A 22,255-nucleotide genomic window follows, 5' to 3' on the forward strand; every position below is an offset into this window, starting at 1 on the left:
CGAAAACTGAAGTGGTGGAAAACTCTGATAAGCGATTAAATGGATGTAAGTTTTATAGAATATTAATAACATTTCTTAAACTTTCCTTACTATGACGGGAACAGACATAGAGGTTACAAGAGCCCAAAATAAAAAAAATACCAACATTAACCTGAAAAAAATTAAGAGTTGGTACATAACGGGGGATTTTTAACAATAAAATAGCCCAAAACACACAAGGAACTTGGTTCTGTTACAATGCTCTGTATTAAAGTATTTTATTGCCTATACAGTATATTCACCAGATGAGGTTTAATGAGGAGTAAGGTCTGTTATTATTCACAAGATATGATGCTGACAGGGTACATTTCCATTAAGTCACATTTTTCTTTGCATGCCCTTGCTTTAAATTAGAACACTTGTTTATCTTATCAAAATAAAAAATAGTATATGCTGAAGTGAGGATAAAAACATGGATGAATATGGTCAATGATGAAAGATTTAGATCCAGCAAATACCCTCATGTTTATTTCACTTCATGAGGCCTCTGTTACATTGTAGAACCCAGCCACACTAATTACAGGAACATAAGAAAAGAAAAGGATAAGAAAAAAAAAAGAAAAAATCTCAGCAACTATCATCCTAGATTTGGTAGATAATCAATAGTTCCAAAAAACATTAGGCACCGATTAATCAGTAAAAGCATTTATCACCCTACCTCTAGATATGGCCATAGAGTGCTAATTATGGTTATGTTTACATACAGTTCAGTCATAAACAAGATTGACAAATGTATAAATTAATTGACTTCCTTAAATTTTAAGGAGTTGTTCTGTGTGAATTTATGCATTTTCCTGGGCTTAAATACAAAGCCCCTGACTCCCAGTATAACTGTAGAGAGCAGCATAAAATGCTCAAACCACAGAATCGATGGGAGCAGTGACACCACAAATTATGCACTGTCGGTATACTGGGAGTCGGGAGCTCTGGGCTTAGGCCCATGTAGGTTTGTTCCCAGTTATACTCCATTATCAAGAAATAAAAAAACTTGGAATTGTATATTAAATAGCATGGTGTCAATCATCAACACATTCAGCTGTTTTTGAATTTGGAATCTTTGATATTTAGTCATTGTCACTGTGGTTACAGGCATTATTTATGGATATCAGAGTGTTTACGTAGCCATAAGAGAGATACAGCCTCTATGCTCAAAAAACATCTTGGTGTGTGGCAAAAGAAAAAGGACGAAAGTTTTTTTCCTCTTTTGTGGTTATTTTTGTTTAACCCTTGTGGTCTGTCTTTCACTTTTTCTCTCATTTGCTCTATCTCCCATTCAGAGTTTAACCTATTTGTTTTTCCTCTAACTGTTTATCTCCCTTGTGTCACCAACTTCCTGCTTTCACTCCAAGTGCACCCCCCACCCCCGCTCTTTTCCTCTCAACTCTTAGTGAGGGATTACCAGTGATTAATGAATCAGTCTGATCACACCACATCAGCAGTGAGGATTACATTCTGCTGTCCATTACTCTATGAAGGAAGAGCTCTCTCATTTACTCTACTGGCTAAATATTAAATATCATTTTTATAAACATTGCCATAAATAATCCAGTCCACCATTATACTGGATTAACCAGATTAAAAATGTTACATGCATTAAACACTTTCTACAGTATGTCTATTTGAAGTTGTATTTTGGCTCTTAAAGGGATCATGAAGTTCAAGATTTTTGTCTTAAGGCAGAATGATGACTCTCAACATCGATCCAGTTGGATTAGTTAACTGTTTGTGACCGTCATAAACAGTAGCCATTTTGCTGAATATGTGAAACAGTGATATAAGGGTTTTATGAATATTCGATCCAATTACTGATTTAACAGTCAGTGCTTATGTATAGAAAAATAAATTATATAGACAAAAAAGTGTCTGTGGTGGTAACTTGGTACAGTTATCATCATTTTGAATGATTAGCATGTTCATGTACAATGATATTTACATGGTACTATGTGGTAGTTCAAATAATACCATGGAATTATCATGGTACTTTGGTAATTTTTTTATTATTGTTGCTGTATATGATACAGTAAGATTCTTGCTTGAGTAATAAGATAATAAGTTTCTTGCTTGAGTTAAATAAAAGGTCATAACTGCTATACATTGGTAGATTTCAGCGTGGCATGCACACATACACACACACACACACACACACACACACACACACACACACACACACACACACACATCAATGACCGTTAAAGTTGTTAGGGATGGCCATAAGCAGTAGTACTGTCTGTAGGTCAGTGCATTTTCCCAGGGGCATCAGACATCAAAGCAGTTTGCCTGTGGATGCGCTGGCACACTTGATGGGCCAATACTGGACTGCTTTGAACTTCACATATACATTTTTTCTTGTAAGTCTAAGAGAAAAAAGCCTTTGTCTTAATGATGTGTAATATACTTTTCTATTTTTGCAAATGTAATGGGGTAATTTGGTCAAGGAGGATGCGGGAACCGGCTGAACTGTCAACGTAGCACATACACACACACAGAGAGAGGCCACTTGTGACTCTTTCAAACTTGCGCCCCTGTCTCGTCTTTATCGCCCTCTCGGCTGATTAGTCTGATTCAGGGCCGGGCATTTGTCCTCAAGGCCCAGCCCCGCCCTCCTCCTCATCACAGCAAACAAAAACAGTCTCTGTTGAGTTAGATTTTGCATACATCGTAGTAAGCACTATTTTCTCCTATGCAGTTTCATCATTAGTGCTTATCTTCCAAGATCGTCCTGAATCAGTATAAAGTGTTTCCAGTTCAAGAAGATTGTTGATGCAATGTCTGTCTATGTGTAATCCTTAAAAGGAATTATTGTCATTCACCAGTGTCCACTAAATTCACATTTTAAGTTCAAGTTAGCCCTGTAAGCAGATAAATACCAGAGAAGCCCTGGTCCATTTGTTGGAGACCACTGCAGTGTAATATACTGTATGAGTGTCAGGTTCTAGATTCAGGCTGGGTGATATAGCAAAGAAAATTTACAATACATCTCAATATTTTTATATTGTGCAAATAATGCACTAAAATTTATAATTACATAATTTTTAAGTGATGACATGAAATCATTATTTAATCAGATTTTGAATTCATTCATTAAAACGAACAATTTGAACTCATTCACAGAAATGTAAGCACAGCGTAGTTCTAGTGGGAAGACTAGCAGCTATACATCATCGTACCATTAGCTAGGTAACTCCTAGCCAAATACTTGTAAGCCATTGCTTTATAAGTCTACTCACAATCACATTGCTGTTTCAGTGTGCTAACACGGCTACCTCCAACACCCCATCACCACCAGTTGAGTCCCTTTCTGAACCGGGGTAGGCTCCTCGCTCCTGTCTCCTATCTCCGGCAGGATATGACGGTTCCGAGTACAAATTCTTCTGACTGCCAGATGGGGCTTATGCCAAAGAGAGACATTACATTTTTGTTTTATATTCATCAAATAAACATCATCTTAAATTTCACTCAAGTCTGCGAGTCTTCCTGATAGAAATTAATTTAACTTATTCACTCTAACAGTGTTTTTGCTTCTGAAGTTTAATGATGTAATGAATCATTTCTGTCACTCTCGATTGCATTAAAGCATACCATTATGATTTTACATAGTTGCTTAATTTTATATAGCCAGAAAAATACGGAGTGAAATAAACGACAGTATATTTGAAATATTTTCCAGCACTAATTCAGAATTTCTTTGTTGTTGCCTTTGTTTTACCTGTTTGATGTACTGTAGGGCCAATCAGTGCATGTGTTTTGTATACTGTGTGCTGTAGCTTATGTTTAATTGAAGTTCCCCTTCTGTCGCTCTCTCCACGTTGTGTCGGAGAAGCGACACTAGGGGTCTCTCTTGAGCGCCGATATTCACCTCTGACCTATTGAAAAGGGCCAATGAGAGCTGGCAGTCAGTATTTGCATACCCCGCCCCTGCATACGGGTATTTAAGCGGGGCAAATACGGAAGTTTAGTCAGAAAATTTCTTCGGAGCCGATGGTCTGTCTACAGTTTGCTGCGAGTTACACACTACATTAAAACGTTCCTGTTTCCTCTGACGATCTGCCTGCTGTTGGATCTTGACGGCGCACAACAGCGGCTTTCTCCTTTACATTGCACGGCGTGCATTGTTGCCCCTGAGCGGTTCGACAGCGCAGACACACACACACACTGTGTATTAAAAGAGTAAATTCCTATTAAAAGAGTAATTTCTCTAAAAGAGCAAAACACAGCGGCGTTGAACGTTCTTTTCAGAACGCATCTTTTTCAAGATGCCCTTCCGCCCCTGTGTTGTTCCTGGATGCGGTAGAGTGCTCTCCGCTTCAGACAGCCACAGGCACTGTCTCGTGTGTTTGGGCCGCGATCACACCGAGACGGCATTTGTGGATGGTTCATGTTCTCACTGCGAGAACATGACCATGACCACGTTGCGGTCGCGGCTTGCTTTCAACAGAAAGCAAGCCACCCCAGCTGCACCACGCATTGCTCCTTCTTCCCACGGGGGCGGCAGCGGGTGCGGTTTCGCCGGGTAGCCCCCCCGTGAACCTCCCGTTCCCCGACACGCTCGCTGGTCCCCGTCCACGCTCACGGGGATAGCGGCTCGCCTCACGGCCCAGCTGTCTATCCTCCCGAGCCCGAAGCAGATGAGCTCGCCGCTGCATCGGAGAGTGTGATGTCTGATGCCGAGGACTCCCCTGGACTGCCGCCTTCGGGCCAGCAGGCCCAGGCTGAGGCCGACGCTCAGATGTCTGACATGCTTTCCCGGGCCGCCATAAGCGTGGGGTTGGATTGGAACCCTCCATCCTCCCCACAGCCTTTACGGTTGGATGACTGGTTCCTGGGGGCAGCGCACCATTCGCGGCCTTGCATCCCCCCGGTCCTGTTTTTCCCGGAGGTGCATGACGAGCTGACGTCTACGTGGAGAGCCCCGCTCTCCGCCCGTCTAGGTGCCACCCGTTCCACTCTCACCACCCTCGGCGGCGAGAGCGCCACGGATACTGGGCGATTCCCCAGGTCGATAGGGCAGTTGCGTACCATCTATGCCCGGTAGCCCTACCTCCTGGCGTGGCCGCCCGTACTCCCATCCAAGCCCTGTAGGACAACATCCTTGCTCAGCGCAAAGGCCTACAGTGCGGCTGGACGCGCTGCCTCCGCCCTGCATCGCGATGGCCCTCCTGCAAGTCCACCAGGCCAAAGCACTCAGAAACATGCACGGGGGTGGACCTGATCCTGATGTGCTGCAGGAACTGCGCTCAGCGACCGACCTCGCCCTGAGAGCGACGAAGGCCACAGCGCAGGCACTCGGACAGGCGATGGCCACACTAGTGGTCCAGGAACGCCATCTTTGGCTCAGTCTGGTCGAGATGTGTGAGGCCGACAAGAACCGCCTCCTGGATGCACCTGTCTCTCAGACTGGCCTTTTTGGCGACACCGTCGAGGACTTCGCCCAACGGTTCTCCGCGGTGAAGAAGCAGACGGAGGCCATCTCTCAAGCATCATGCCCCGCCGCAGACCTGCCGCTACGGCCCCTGCCCCGTCTGCACGCCGAGGGTGTCCCCCTGGGAAAAAAACAACTCCTGCTCCGCCTCAACCCGGGCCCAGCTCTCAGCCCCAGCGTCGAACACCCCGCAGGCGGCGCACGCCCCCTGTCTCACGAACCCCCTCTAGGACCCAGAAGGCTCCCAAGCGTTCCTGAGACAGCCGACCCAGAGCCGAAGACGTTAGCTCCGGAGGTGGTAAGACCGCTCCGTCCCCGGTGGAGGGCGGGAGGAGAATCCTTTGTTTTTCATTTGCCACACCCCTGGCGGGGGCTGTGGTACCCACATTCTCAATAAGAGCTATTTCCTTTGCCTCTGGGTCACCTGGCCCGCAAATGCCGTTCTCCACGGCAATCTGCTTTCAGATTACGACAGCCCGGTACACGGACGCGGCGATCCGCCTTCCGCCTGCCCACGACTGTCCCCAGCCGGCCGGTTCAGACTAGTCCAGAGGGCGCCAGCATCAGACCTCCTCCTCAGTCACGAACCCGCCCCTGCGGGTGTGCGGAGCAAGGTAAGTGCTTTGAGTCTATTCTCAGCACCTCAGCCTCAGGCAGCGACGAAGCCGCCCGACGCTGCATTACCTGTTCCGCCCGCTGCGAGGCCCCACCGGGTACGTCCAAAATACTCGTCCCTTTGGTGCCCCTAAGCGCAGAGCTGGGAAGCGTGGCTTGCGCTTCCCAACGCATCACGCTGGCTGCACCGGACCATTCGACTTCGGTTCCGCAATTCAGTTTGCCCGGCTCCGCCCCCTTCAGGAGCGTCCGGCTTTCCGCAGTACACGGCAAGCATGCCAGTTCCCTGCGCCGCAAATCGCGACCCTCTTAGCCAAGAGCGCGGTAGAGCCCGTCCCTCCAACCGAAATGAGGAAGGGTTTCTACAGCCCTTACTTCACTGTACCCAAGAAAGGCGGCGGCTTACGACCAATCCTGGACCTGCGAGTTTTCAATCGGGCCTTGTTAAAACTCCCGTTCAAAATGCTCACGCAGAGAAATATTCTGGCTGGCGTTCAGCATCTGGATTGGTTCGCAGTGGTAGACCTGAAGGACGCGTACTTCCACGTCTCAATTCTGCCACGACACCGACCCTTCTTACGGTTCGCGTTCGACGGCCAGGCGTTTCAGTTTCAAGTCCTCCCCTTCGGCCTGTCTCTGTCCCCTCGCGCCTTCACGAAGTTCGCAGAGGTGGCCCTTGCCCCGCTACGAGTAGCCGGCATCCGCATTCTCAACTACCTCGACGACTGGCTCATCCTAGCACACTCTCGAGAGTTACTATGCACACACAGAGACCAGGTGCTCCGGCACCTCAGCCGCTTGGGGCTTCAGGTCAACTGGGAAAAGAGCAAGCTCACTCCGGTTCAGAGCATCTCTTTTCTCGGGTTGGAGTTAGACTCAGTCTCAATGACAGCACGTCTCACGAGCGAGCGTGCTCAGTCGGCGCTGGACTGCCTCGCTTCCTTCAAGCCAGGCACAGTGGTCCCTCTAAAACGTTTCCAGAGGCTCCTGGGGCATACGGCGTCCTCCGCGGCGGTCGCGCCGCTGGGGTTGATGCATATGAGACCACTCCAGCACTGGCTTCAGACTTGAGTCCCGAGACAAGCATGGCACCATGGCACGCATCGGGTAAGGATCACCCCGGCCTGCCTCAAAACACTCCGACCCTGGACAGACCTCTGCTTTTTACGGGCAGGAGTGCCCCTGCAGCAGGTGTCAACTGCCTGGAGTTGCTGACCGTCTTTCTTTCTCTCAGGAAGTTCCTCCCGTTAGTTCGGGACAAACACGTCCTCGTGAGATTGGACAGCACCACGGTGGTGGCGTACATAAATCGCCAAGGCGGCGTACGCTCCCGCCACATGTCACAACTCGCCCGCCGTCTCCTCCTATGGAGCCAGCTGCGTGCCACTCACATCCCCGTCAAGCTCAACGTCATAGCGGACGCGCTATAAGTGGAGGCTTCACCCCCAGTCGGTCCAGCTGATTTGGGAACGGTTTGGCAAGGCCCAGGTAGACCTGCTCGCCTCCCAGGAAACCTCCCACTGCCCGCTCTAGTACGCCCTAACAGAGGCTCCCCTCGGGACAGACGCGCTGGCACACAGCTGGCCCTCGGGGCTGCGCAAGTACGCATTCCCCCAGTGAGCCTTCTTGCACCGGTGCTGTGCAAGGTCAGGGAGGACGAGGAGCAAGTCACGCTAGTGGCCCCCTACTGGCCCACTCGGACTTGGTTCTCGGAACTCAGGCTTAAATACCCGTATGCAGGGGCGGGGTATGCAAATACTGACTGCCAACTCTCATTGGCCCTTTTCAATAGGTCAGAGGTGAATATTGGCGCTCAAGAGAGACCCCTAGTGTCGCTTCTCCGACACAACGTGTCGTTCCCTCCCTCGGGGAACAGAGGTTACATACGTAACCAAACGTTTCTCTCTAATAATAGGCTGTATTTGATTTGACCATTCATCCTCTCAGGCTGGCAATCACTGAGAGCTTCCTCTGAAATCTCTAACCCACTTGAGTCTGGTGGCAAATACAGCTATGTTTCTGTTCCCTTGAACAAGTTTTGTTGGAGCTGCTTCATGTTTGAAAGTCTTGTGGCTTAAGACAGCAAACCAGATTCCAAAGCACTGTGACATTTACCAAATTCAGCATTTGCTCTCAAATGCAGACCTAGCAGACATCACTCCTACAAAACAGGCTCGTCTGTGCTCTGTGCAATGAAAAGACCCACACATCTTTTCTGGAAGAGGCAGACAAGTTGTTTTGGCTGGTTCTCTCACATGTGGAGTGCTTGACTTTTTTCACAAGTGGCCTGTTTGTCCACACAGTATCCTCTGAGGAGAAGATAGTCTACTGTATGTTTCTGCTGGAAAAAAGAGGGCAGTTATTCCTCCCTTATTAAAACAAGATACTTTAACTTGTCTGTGGCACTTATGTTCTCTGAGTTAAGAAATTCTCCATCAACCATCTGTCTCCATTTGGTGTAGATTGTAGCCTACTTTTTAGAATGAGTGGTGGTGGTGTAGTGGGCTAAAGCACAAATCTGTTAATCAGAAGGTCTCTGGTTCGAGCCCCACAGCCACAACCATTGTGTCCTTGAGCAAGTCACTTCAATTCAGGTTGCTCCGGGGGGGATTGTCCCTGTAATAAGTGCACTGTAAGTCGCTTTGGATAAAAGCGTCTGCCAAATGCATATATGTAAATGTAAATGTAGAATGAGCATTGGTTTCTGTTTTGTGCATTACATCGGGTCTGTTGGTCCCACTCTCAGTATTATCCATTTTCTATCAGGATTACTGATGCTAAACCACCTGTAGATTATTGGCAAAATATTGTAGCACGTCATGGCACAACAAGAGGATTTTTGTTTCTGCTGGCCTGGTTTGTTCAGTTTGCCCTGTCAACAGTTTACTGGCTCGACCACATAAATTGACGTTGTAATTTCAGCAATGTATTTTATATATGCCATAAGGATATTTATGTTTGTATTAAATGTTAAAGATATACTTCATCCAAAAAAGACATTTCTGGCATCACTTTTTCACCCTCACATTTTTCCAAACCTGTATGACAGTCTTTATTTCTTAGAACACAAAAGGAGATAATTGGCACAATGTTAGCCACAGCCATCCTTTTTGTTGAGCCTTGCTTATAATTTCTTATTTATTTACTGATACTCTCGAATGCGCTGTATGTCTTACCAACAGTGCTAAGCTGTCTAACTGGTATGTGCTTTTAGATGAAGGAAGTAAAGATACTGTTTCAGGATGGGTACACATAGGCCTATTTATTTTTAATAATTCGTTTACAAGTACATACTTCCTGTGATGACATAAACTTATTCTAGGTTAACAGGGTGTTTGTATCCCTCACAGGTCTCTGTCTGCTGTAGAGATACTATTGGGGGTACATCATATGCCGCAAGACTAAGGTGAGTACACCCCTTTCACCTACCAGATAAGATCACATTTTCTTGCACTGCCTTATCCAAGGTTAGTTTTACAAATACTTTTGGTGATTCCTTTTATAATGTCATCCTTTACACCTGATTAGATCTATATATTTCTAGATGAGTCAAAAAGGGCAGCTTCTACCGCAAGCTCTGGTATATTAAACACATGTACTGTAATCTATGGAGTTGTTCCCCCATGTGTGAAATCCCATTTGTATTCATCTGCATGTATATTGGCCGTGTCCTCAATCACTGTTCGCTCCAGCAGTTTAAAGCCTGTCAATATTAATTTCATCAGCTCTTCCACTCTCCCTCAGCGCTTAGCAGCCTCTTAAAGGGAGAAGTGATGTGCCTTTATGGACACTTCAGATGTTAAAACAGTACTCTAGTGCTTAATGTGTTGTATCAAAACTATTCTATGCATTTGGATGTAGCTAGAAACAGTTTAAGTTTAATCCCTTAGATTTTGAGAAGCTGTACACCACTAATACATTTGAGAGCAAGATATTATAAAAAGCTGAAACCTCTTCAATGGTAAATCACTAGGCTTTGTTGCCAGTTAAATAGATTTTCAACCTAGTGCTGTCAGTCATTTAAAATACAATATTAAAATACTGCAAAATTAATCTACAAAAAAAGCCAAAATTTAGGTTACAGTGAGGCAATTACAATGAAAGTGAATGGGGCCAATTTTTGGAAGGATTGAAGTCAGAAATGTGAAGCTTATAATTTTATAAAAGCTCTTATATTAATTATTCTGTTAAAACTCATTGAATTATTTGAGCTTTATAGTTTAAAAGTTTAGACACATTTTAGTCTGGATTTAGAACCTTCCACAGCACCGAATCGGCTTTGTTGAAGGTCACTTATGATATTTTTCTCTTCTTGGATTCAGGCTCATACATTGTTTTAGTTTTACTGGATCTTAGTGCCACATTCGACACATTGAACATAAAATGTAATTTTTACAACTAAATGAAAGCAAACAGAAGTTTTGATTTTACTTTCCCCCTTGTCCTCGTTACCGGGCCAAGATGCCCAGTTAGGTCCACTAACGTCAAATGTATTAAACCAAGTAAAGAGTCTCGGAGTGATCTTAGAGTCTTCATTATGTTTTAATGAGCAAATTATGCTAACGTAAAAGGTAGCTTCTTTCAGCTGAGAGCCATCACTAAAGTTCTTTAAGCAAAGATCTGGAAATTGTGATCCACTGCCTGATCGCATGACGGTTAGACTACTGCAACTCGTTATATATTGGTCTCCCTCAAACTGTGCTATCCTGGTTACAGTTAGCTCAAAACACAGCAGCCAGGCTGTTAACCTGGTCAAAAAAGAGTGTTCCCCGTTGTCGTTAAATATCAAAGGGCGATCAAGCCTTTTCTGTGGTCGGTTCTAATCTTCTAAGCTTTTGAAAATGTTAATATGTGATGTATATATTTTTTGATCTGTACAGCACTTTGGGTCCACTTCTGTTGTTTTTAAATATGCTTTATAAATAAAGGTTGTCTTGACTTTAAAGTTGTTTAAATCGTAATTTTTAATGTCATTTTAGGGTTTTTGAAACTACATAATTGTAAAATTGGCTATAGCTTCACAGAAAAGGTTAGTAAGTGATTTTATCACACTAAAACCATGTTTACATGCATATTGTTTATGTCTTGTGACTATACTTTTTAAAAAGAGAGTATTTTAACGTAAAACAATTGGGCCCCATTTACTTCCATTGTTAGTGCCTAACTGTAACCCATATTTTTACTTTTTTTTTAAATAAAAGGAGGGGCAAGTCAAAATAATTTTTTGTGGTGATCAATATTATGCCACAAACGCTGTCGATTGAGCTTAACTTGTATTGAACTCTGAATATTTCTTACTATTAACTATGATTTTTCACGATTATTGCTGATTTTGAAAGTGCTGAAATACGACTCTGTATATGTTCCTTTCTCTGTCAAAATGAATTTATTTCCTTTCTAGGAAAGAAAAAACAATATTTGTCAATAATGGTTTATTAACCTTCGTTAAGCCTTCCACAGTAAAAAGATGCACTAAAATAGCACAAATTCATGTTACATTGAACATTTGCCAGAGTCTAAGTGTGAGGTTGACTAATTGAAATAACTAGTCCACATAGTTTGTGAATTAATAATCTGCCGGCAGACTGTGGATTTCCATGGATAACGTGTTAATTTTTACAGCTCTATTAAAAACATATTTTCTTGTTTTGCTTTCAGTAAATACAACTTTACAATGTACAATGTTAAGTAATTACAAGGGTAAGATCATGAAAAATAAAATTTTCCTAAATTTTTTTGTTGAAAAAGAAGTTTAACGCCCAGTAACTGTGAGGTGATGAGGAGGAATGCTACATACTATTATTAAAAAACACTAAAAGAACTAGATTTAATTTCGAAATTATTATAATTACTATTAATATATATTCGAAAAGTCTGCCAAACTTTGTTTTGCTCCTGGCAAAGGCTGCAACTAATGATTATTTTGATTATTAGATTATTAGAACGATTATTCAACTATTTTGCGATTATTGAAACGATTAATCATTAGCATTTAAGCGGTTATTCAGCTTGTGTCCCGACTTAAAAGGTTGTATTAAACATGCTTATTAACAATAAAGAGGACAATATCATCTTTTAAAAATACCTCTAAATGACCTTCACTGAATTAAAGGGAAAAATTATTTGTATTATGTTTAATTCAGTAAAGAAATTAACTGCAAAAATAATCCTATTATCAAGTGATGTTGTCTTGTTTTCCATTTAAAATGGTCTAAAAATCCTTAAAACAAGATACATTTACTTGAGAAGCAACATATAAGATATTTAGACTTGCTTTAAGAGAATGTATCTTAAGTACAAGTGTATTTTGTATATAAGTGAATTGTTTCACTTGGTTATACTTCTGCGAGTGCAGTAAAGACAAAATATACTTATATTCAAGATATATTCTCCAAAAGCAAGTCTAAATATCTTATATGCTGCTTCTCAGGGGAATGCATCTTTTTTTTTAAAGGATTTGTAGATATTTAAAAATATTTGTATTTTTTATATTATATTCAACATTCTCAGAGAACAATGTTTTGTTTTGCAGTATAGCGGCAAAACAAAATGTTTTAAAGGAGTTTTAGATATTTATATTAGAAAACAAGCCAAATTAAAACATATTTTGTTGCTGTGTATAATGGGGCAAAGACTGCCCTCTCTCACCTTTCTATTCACTTCCATCCATATTATACTCACAAAAAAACAAACTCTCTCTTATTAGTGAAGCTCGTATTGCCAGTTTTCATCATGATAAGAAATGCACAGTGACACGTATATTATGATTCGTGAGCCATCATGTTATAATCTAGCTGCTGCAACTGTGCGCGCTCGAGGGATGAGCGTCCCCGTGCCAGAGTTTGCCTCAGCCGGGTGCAAATTCAATATCTCCCCCTTAGATCGGGACATTTGCGCAACTCATAGAAGAGGTGATGACCGCACAGAGAAATGCCAGTTATTTAAATGATCTACTTCCATATTATTTGAACTTTAATGAAGCTATAACACATTAAATATAACTGCATTTAAGATTTAACACTGGGGTGTTTCCTTTAAAGGGCTCCGGCTCCGTTTATTCCACAACGAGAGTGCTTCTGTATTTACTTGTTTGGTATTTTTGTATAATTCCCTCATTCTTCGTGATCTACATCACCTGAAGCTGTTTGGAAAGTTTAGAGTGCATCTGGACTGTGAGCTGTGTAATTCTTTCTCTCCTCAGTCATATATATATATATATATATATATATATATATATATATATGCTCTTGCCTCTTTAATTATTTGCCATTTCAAAGTGTTAAGCTAGTTTGCTGTCTATCATGTCTAACAGCACATAAACGCATGTTCTAGTTCCAGCAGCTCCAGATCACCACCCACTGACTGATACAGTGCTAGAGCCGTTTGGGCGCTGTTCCCTCACAGTTTGCATCAAAGCTTTGGTGTTGATTTGAAGTGAGAGGAGGCAGAACGTGGGCACTGAATTTTACAGTCATTCACCTCTCCTCCTCATATTTTCCTTCATCACATATCCTTCACTCTGCTCCGTGCATCTCTCCTCAGCTGGAGGGACTTGCTACAAGAGCCGCATAAATGCACTCTGCTTCTACAAGGATGCCTGCTAGAGCTCAGTTCTTCCAGTGCTGGAAGAAGGAGTGTCTGCACAATGTATACAGATGTGTTGGATTGAAATAAATATTCAGCACCTGGGAGTATAATTGAAGTGTCTGTGAATTCAAACTCACATTCACGCACTGAAAAACACTGTTCAAGTTATATTCTCTTTTTGCAGGAGTTGGTAGATCTGTGGGTGTTTTCAAATCGGGATGAGTGTTTTTCAACTATCCAATGAAAGTAGGAAATCTGATTGTAGGAATCAAAGGGCATTTCAGAACTATCCAATAAAAGCAGGGAATCTTAGTGTAGTAGGCAAATCGTGTAAAGTGCTTGAAAAACGCCCATGCTGGTATGAAACCCCCCCCATATTCTGCTTCTAACAAAGGTGGGATGCGCTGACTGTCACTAGGCCAAGTGCTTGTGAGTTTATTTTTCTTGGATCTTAATAATTCTTGAAATTTCTGCATCATAAACACACACTGCGTATGTGTATATATATATGTGTGTGTGTGTGTGTGTGTGTGTGTGTGCGTGTGTGTGTGTGTGTGTGTGTGTGTGTGTGTGTGTGTGTGTGTGTTAAATAAAATGATGAATTAACGCAATTACTCATGTCCCTGGACCGTAATAAAGAAAATTACTACCATCAAGCAATTCAGGCTTGAAGTACCACCTGTTTTCTCCAGGGGGCAGTAAGCGAAACTATTTGAAGATAACAATGTATAATTATTATAATTATTATATATTAAATGATTGTTTTTCTCAGCAAATATATTTATATATATTACATTTTCTGCTGTTCATCCTTTAGTGTGTGTGTGAATGCTCTCATACACACACACAGCAAAAGCTGGCATATACATCTGTATAAATTTAGAAAGTCTTGCCTTTCTTGCTTAGCATTTAACATATGCACTGTTAATTAACAAATTGTAGGTTTGAAGCCCACAGGGAGTGATCCTTTAACTAAGAGCATTGTTCATTGTATGTATTCATACAATCATAGCTGGTAATGATTATTTTTTTTATTTTTTTTTTAATTGTCATGAATAATTAGATCTTTAAATGGATATTTAAATAGCTTAAACTGTATGAAATATACATGATACACATAAATACAGGGGAATACTATATTTCATTCAGATTCATTGTACTATGAAATGAAAATATCAATAGAAGTATAGGCCTATGTGCTTGTTTTTGGATATACATTTATTTATAAATTTCACAAGTCTTTGCAAGCATTGTCCAGTGGAGTATGTTTGTTCTCTGAATGCCCCACAAACAGTCATAACCTGAATCTTCTTGGGGCATTTAGATAAAATAGGCCCCAGTGTTGAGCCTAAACCAAAAACCTAGCAGGGGGACAAAACGTTCACCCAAAGGTTTGACCTTCTGCTGAAACAGGGTCTCTGTGAACTGGCTGTGATTTTTAAAAGGCATTTGGGGCCTAGAGAAGAAAACTTCCCCCATGTGCCCTGTATTTTGGGGTAACCTTGAGCAAAAGAAAAAGGTAGCATGTCCCAAATATGTCTAATTGAGTGTGGCACCCTTGACATTTGTGTTATGGGATTTCACTCTGTTTTTGGAAGCTGCCCTCTGCGTCTGTCTCTCTGGCTTGCGTAGGATGGCAAAGATTTAGTTGTGATGACATTTCTATTGTGTAGCTGCATTTCCTATGGAAATTCACCATGCCCTTCATAGAGGACTCTCTGGAATGGATTGCGTGTGGAACAAGACAATAGCTGAAAAATATAAAGGCAGATGTGTGAAAAGCTATTATGAGAATGGATGAAGAAATTCATCCCTACATCTCTCTATACCTCTCTATTTATGTGTAAAGTGCTACATTTTGCTTTTCTACATCTTTTATCTGTAAAACAAAGGCTCAACCAGCTGTCCTGCTCTCTTTGATTCTCTCTCTGTGAAGCAAACAATGTCTGATCATGAGAGAGACACATTGATGTGAGGGAGGAGAGCGTATGCCCTTGCTATCAGAAAAAACTACCAGCAGACAGTCTTTTTTTTTATTATATTTATTGGGTTATTTTTATAGGGACAGTACAAAAACAATACATTGTACATAGCACATGCTAATTTGCATCTTAGGTCCCTAGATAGTCTTGATTCATTAAAAACTACATAAACCAAGCAATATAAACTAGTCATATAAATACAAATGTTAAATAGCTAAATAAATACTAATGTTGCTCCCAACCCTGGTGACATATAGTATAAAAGATTAGACTTAAGAATTAATTGAGAAATAAAAATGAGTACAGCTCTGGTTTCTTTTAAACCAGCACTTAACCAATATTATTATGTCTGTTATTGGTTTAATTCAGATGGTAGCATGTTCCAGAGTTTGGAACCCTTCACAGATAGGCCCTTTGCCCCTTAGTTGTTCTGTGATTGTCAACCCCACAGTTACCATTTGCTTTTGCTGCTTGTTGTTCTACTACCATCCTGTCTATTTAGCAATTTACATAATTCTTGTGGGATTTGGGATTAACGTGGGATTGTAAAGTGACATTATATGATTTACTAAGGATTCATTTGTTTGAGTCCAAACTGTAATGCAATTTGAAATATGAGACAAAATCATTGTATGCATAAAGATCTCAGCCGCCTGCTTTGAAATGCTCTTTTATATACATTTGAAAATTAAATCTATATCTTTTGAAAGTTAACTTACATGTCTATCAAATGTGAGTCGATAATATAAAGTAATACCTAAGAAATGAAACACCTCTTCTATTTCTTTATTTTGTATATTAATTTTCATTGTTATTTTTTGTTTTCTATTAGAGAAACACATAGAAACTGTTTTTCTAACGTTCAAAGTGAGGTGGTTATTTTGGAGCCACCGAGATATCCCCTCCAAGTTTGCATTTAAAATCTCAGCTGCCTTTGCTGGTGTTTTAGCTGATGTGTATACAATTGGTGTTGTCAGCATAAAGCTAACACTTAATATCTGGGCAGCAACTTGGCAAATCCTTTATAAATTAACTCAAAAGCAGTGGAACTCAAATTTAACCTTGGTGTATTTCTTGTTTATTGTTAATAAAAGATCATTTTTCCTGCTCAATTATCACACATTGCTTTCTTTTTTTGTTGGTAAGAGGCAAAACACTCAGATGTTTGAAAACATTAAAGCAGTTAATTTAGACAAAAGAATATCATGGTTAATAGTATCAAATGCTTTTTTTAGGTAAATAAATGCTGGTCCCACAACATGCCCCTGATCTAAAGAACGTCGTACATTTTCCAAAAAATAACAGTTTGAAGTTTCTGAAGAGTGCAGTGGCCTAAAACCAAACTGCTGTGGGTGAAGGAAATGATTACTATCTAAGTGATTTATTAATTGTTCTGCCACTACATTCTCAAAGACCTTAGACATGACAGGTAAAATCAAAATTGGATAATAAGTTGAGATCAAATTAGAATCACCAGATTTAAAAATTGGAGTAATAATAACTTTTTCACACTTTAAAGTGTGAAAAAGTTATTATTACTCCAATTTTAAAAAACTTTAGCCAAAGTGTGAAATATTTGAATATTCAGTTAGTCATATATTCTACCATCAAAATTAAGTCGAATAATGGTTTGATTTGGAGGGTGATGTGGGTAAATGAGAATATAGTTTTCGATCAACTGTTATTAATCAGTCACAGGTTTTTGACTCTACATATGACCACTGTTTTGTATGATCATTATTGTTAAACAAATGTTTTGAGGAGTGAAATGTAACTCTCATATTTAGTGATTGACCAATGTATACACCAGACTGATTGATCTGCCAATGTTTTAGCATTTTGAGATAACCCCTTATATAGCACTTTACTAGGCACTCAAAGTGCTTTACAAAGTATTAGGGGAAACTCCTCAACCACCACTAGTGTGCAGCATCCACCTGGATGATGCGACAGCAGCCATAGTGCCCCAGAATGGGCACCAAACACCAACTATTGGTGGAGAGTAGAGTACAGTGATGTTGACAATTCATATTTATATATACAGGGATTTTTAGGAAGCCATGATGGATAGAGGCCAATGGGCAAATGTGGCCAGGACCCCGGGGTTACACCCCCTTCTCTTCACGAGAAGTGCCCTGGGATTTTTTAATGACCACAGAGAGTCAGGACCTCAGTTTAACATCTCATCCGAAGGTCATACCTTTTTTTAAGTATAGTGTCCCTGTCACTATGCTGGAGCATTAGGCCTTCCTCTTCCAGCAGCAACCTTAGTTTTCCCCAGGATGTCTCCCATCCAGGGAGTACTGACCAGGCTCACCATCAACTGTCTGGATATCGTCTCATGTGTCAGCCCTTTAAAATCTCATCCAGTTCAATAGACCACTTGCATACACTGGTAACATGTTGTTCCTGTTCATCTTTATCATTTTTACAGTTTTACTTCTGTGCTATTCTATTGTAATATTTATCCCCCTTTCTTTATTTCAACCTTTATGTTATTATATCTTACTGTTTCATGGATGATATCATGTGCTCTTTGGTTTCAGAGTCCTGTGATGTTGCTAATGTTGCTCTTTTGGCTTTGTAAAGCACTGCTGCAGTGGGATTGAGTCTGACTCTGCAGTGTGTTAATCAGTAGGCCTCAGGCAGCCTACTCACACACTGATGTCTCTGTATGGGTAGAGGAAAAGACTTGCACACTGTCTCAATCTTCCACAAACAAATCCCAGACAGATAGATAGATTATTTGAGTCTAAAGGCTCTGAGGGAAATAGGATGCACACACACACACACACACACAAAGTCAGCAAGTACAAAGCAGTGGTGGCTCCTAAATATCTCCTGTCTGAGGAAAGTGAGCTCCCTGAGAAACACACTTATTTTCAATTAGCTGGTCATGTATGGATGATTTCGTAGGCACCTTGCTGCACATAACATTCACACATGCAGTCATAAAAATGGCATGGAGAATTTACTTACACTAAGTTAACTGTGCCTTTAAGAAACTTGAAGAATTCCAGAAGCTTATGTCAAGCCTTTAGACAATTAGCTAATTAGCTTCTGATAGGAGGTGTACTGAATTGGAGGTGTACCTATGGATGTATTTTAAGGCCTGCCTTCAAACTCGGTGCCTCTTTGCTTGACATCATTGGACAATCCAAAGAAATCAGGCAAGACCTCAGAAAAAATAAATGTGGCCTTCCACAAGTCTGGTTTCCTGAAGGTACCACGTTCATCTGTACAAACAATAGTATGCAAGTATAAACACCATGGGACCACGCAGCCCTCATACTCAGTAAGGAGACACATTCAGTCTCCTAGAGATTAACTTCAAATTAATCCCAGAACAGCAGCAAAGGACCTTGTGAAGATGCTTGATGAAGCAGGTAGGCAAGTATCTATATCCACAGTAAAACAAGTCTTATATCGACATAACCTAAAAGGCTGCTCAGCAAGGAAGAAACCACTGCTCAAAACTGCCATAAAAAAGCCAGACTACAGTTTGCAAGTGCACATGGGTACAAAGATGTTACTTTTTGGAGAAATGTCCTCTGGTCTAATTCAACTCAAATTTAACTGTTTGGTCATAATGGCCATCATTATGTTTTGAGGAAAAAGGGTGAGCCTTGCAAGCCGAAGAACACCATTCCGACTGTGAAGCATGGGGGTGGCAGCATCATGTTGTGGGGGTGCTTTGCTGCAGGAGGGACTGGTGCACTTCACAAAATAGATGGCATCATGAGGAAGGAAAATTATGTGGATATATTGAAGCAACATCCCAAGACACCAGCCAGGAAGTTAAAGCGCAGTCGCAAATCGGTCTTCCAAATGGATAATGACCCCAAACATACCTCCAAAGTTGTGACAAAATGGCTTAAGGACTACGAAGTCAAGGTATTGGAGTTGCCATCACAAAGCCCTGACCTCAGTCCGATAGAAAATGTGTGGGCAGAACTGAAAAAGCGTGCAAGCAAGGAGGCCTACAAGCCTGTCTCAGTTACACCAGTTCTGCCTGGAGGAATGGGCCAAAATACCAACAACTTATTGTGAGAAGCTTGTGGAAGGCTACCCAAAACATCTGACCCAAGTTAAACAATTTAAAGGCAAAGCTACCACATACGAACAAAGTGTATGTAAACTTTAGGCCCACTGGGAATGTGATGAAAGAAATAAAAGCTGTCTAAACTATTATTCTGACATTTCACATTTTCAAAATAAAGTAGTGATCCTAACTGACCTAAGAATGTTTTCCAAATGAAGGTAAAAATGTAATTTAAATCTATTTGGTTAAGGTGTATGTAAACGTCTGACTTCAACTGTAACTTGCCCTTATTATAGGCCAAAATTTTGTAAAGACCTGATTATGTTAAACTTGAGCCATTCTGTTTTGTACTTTGTTTTAGAAGGATGAGAGACCACATTTGAAATAATTAGATTGTTTGAATATATCGAATCAGCCATTTTTCTTTTTTAATGTTTTTTTTTTTACTATAGTAATATTGTAGTAACCATTTTTTCTGGTAGCAACCATAGTTTTAATGCAATTAACTAGGGTGTTGCTACAGTACTATGGTGGTAATATTGTATATTGTTAATTTTGTTTTTACTGTAAATTTACAACAAAATGTCATGGTGAAACTATAGTTACTTTTGTGAAACCAAGGTTATTTTTTATTAAGGGAAGGATAACTTTAGGGGTAGGGGTTAATGTAGTGTGTCTGTGGGACTAGAAGTAAACACAATAAACACACTGCAGTGATGCCCATTTACTGTATGTTAGTACTGAAATATAGGTACAATTAATATCAGACACTATTTGCACCAGGGTGCATATAGTATCTACCATTATTTTCACCAAGGTTGGGTTGTACATAATATCTGCCACTATTTGCACTGGGGTGTAAATAGCATATACCATTATTTGCACCAGGGTACAAACAGCATCTGCCTTTTTTGTAATACACATTTATTAACTGCCGTTATGTTGGGGCAGCATATATTTGGTTACAAGAACATCAAGCATTGTCTCTCTAGAACAATCATCTATGTGATTGTTTGACTTATTTTGCTTGTATATTACTGGAAGATCTCTGCAAAGGTGCCTTCACAGCGATTTGCACAAACAAAGCAGCCGGATGTAGAGACATAAAGGGTATCAGATGGTAACCTTATATGCATATGTATGGGAGAAATCATTATGCTAAATATGGAGGATTTATTTCCACCTTACAGTGGAAAGAGTCAGTTTCTGTCTGATAGAGGCATTGATTTTTAATATGTTATTGGACCGCAATATCGACCAAACGTTTTGGAGATTTTGGCCATTCCCCATTCAAGAAGATTTTATCTGTACTTAGATGACTAGAAAATAACTGCCTACAGACATTTCGAATATGGCCGCTAAGTAACCTGACTTGGCTTAAAAGGACTTTGCTGGCAGTCATTCATTCTATAAGAGTGCTGCCGATTAGAGGCGCCGTGAGTGACAGCGACCGTTTGCAATGCAACAAAGATGAGCAAAGTGGAACTTTATGTAAATTAGCAAATGCCTTCTGATACAGTTGGAAACCATAATTGAGTAGGAGTCTCAACAGTTCAGCAACATGGCATTATTCAGTGTTGACATCGCTGTCAGTGTGAATGCACGTTTAGATGGCAAGTCTCTGTCTTACCTGTGATAACATACTCCTATGTTTTCTATTTTGTCTCTTTCATTCTGTCCATCTATTTCACTCACAGTTGCCTGTAACTTCAAACCAGAGTTGGAGGTGGAACATTTAATGCAAAAACAACCACACCCCCTTCCTCCTTGCCTCCAAGCCCCTCCTACAGCATTGTCATGGCTATGAGCAGCGATCCCGGTTCCGTAGGGGTGGAGCTTGACACAGATTCCTTACAGACCTCTGAGATGACTGAAAAGATGTCGGCTGTCTCCTTAAGGTCTGATCCCTCCTCCAATGGAGTAAAGTATGGGTCAGGTGATAGGAAAGCTCTGCACCACAGGCCACACCTGTCAGGCAGGAAGATGTCATTGCAGGAAAGAGGGACATACGGATCTACGGGGGGTGGAGCAGACCGCTACTCCCACATCTCGGCACGAGTGGCTAGACAGCCAACCATTGAATCCAAACGAGTGTCCATCTCTGACTCGCAGGTGAGCGAAATTTACAAATCACCTGGATTTGCAATGGTCATTATAATAAATGAATCATGAAATGCATCATCACATTTACTGGTGTTTCTAAACTACATGCACTTTTATGTCCTAGGGGGTGGATTTTCTTTTTATTGAAACAACAGATTTTTTTATACAGTCTTTTAAACCACAGAATAAGTTTATTTTATATACATATATCGAACTCATCACCAAAGTACCACAATAAAAAGTTTAGAGCTCTTATATGCACAGACAGTACATGATGCGTGCTGCCATTTGTTTACATTAGTAGCGGTTGTCATTTGTCAAACAAACAGCTACTGAAAGAGTCTTTTCAAGCACATAATATGTTTATTTTATCTAACAAACAGCCTAATTGTCACCAAAGTACCACGATAACAGTTCACAGCTTGTATATGCACAGCCATCATATCTAAACGTGATCTTCCCATGCAT

The 22,255-nt window shown here is 41.1% G+C and overlaps 1 protein-coding gene across 3 annotated transcripts in view; it reads left to right on the forward strand.

The window, feature by feature from the left end:
- Positions 1 to 22,255, forward strand: part of LOC127634149 (calcium/calmodulin-dependent protein kinase kinase 1-like) — a 135,485-nt gene that overhangs the window by 59,982 nt on the left and 53,248 nt on the right. For all 3 annotated transcript variants that reach the window (XM_052113567.1, XM_052113549.1, XM_052113560.1), the window contains exons 2-3: positions 9,424 to 9,479; positions 21,382 to 21,796. In XM_052113567.1, the coding sequence (XP_051969527.1) occupies positions 21,482 to 21,796 (315 nt within the window). In that variant the 5' untranslated portion in view covers positions 9,424 to 9,479; positions 21,382 to 21,481. The remainder of the gene's footprint in view (positions 1 to 9,423; positions 9,480 to 21,381; positions 21,797 to 22,255) is intronic.

This window comes from Xyrauchen texanus, chromosome 4, assembly GCF_025860055.1.
Source record: "Xyrauchen texanus isolate HMW12.3.18 chromosome 4, RBS_HiC_50CHRs, whole genome shotgun sequence".
NCBI classification, from domain to species: domain Eukaryota; kingdom Metazoa; phylum Chordata; class Actinopteri; order Cypriniformes; family Catostomidae; genus Xyrauchen; species Xyrauchen texanus.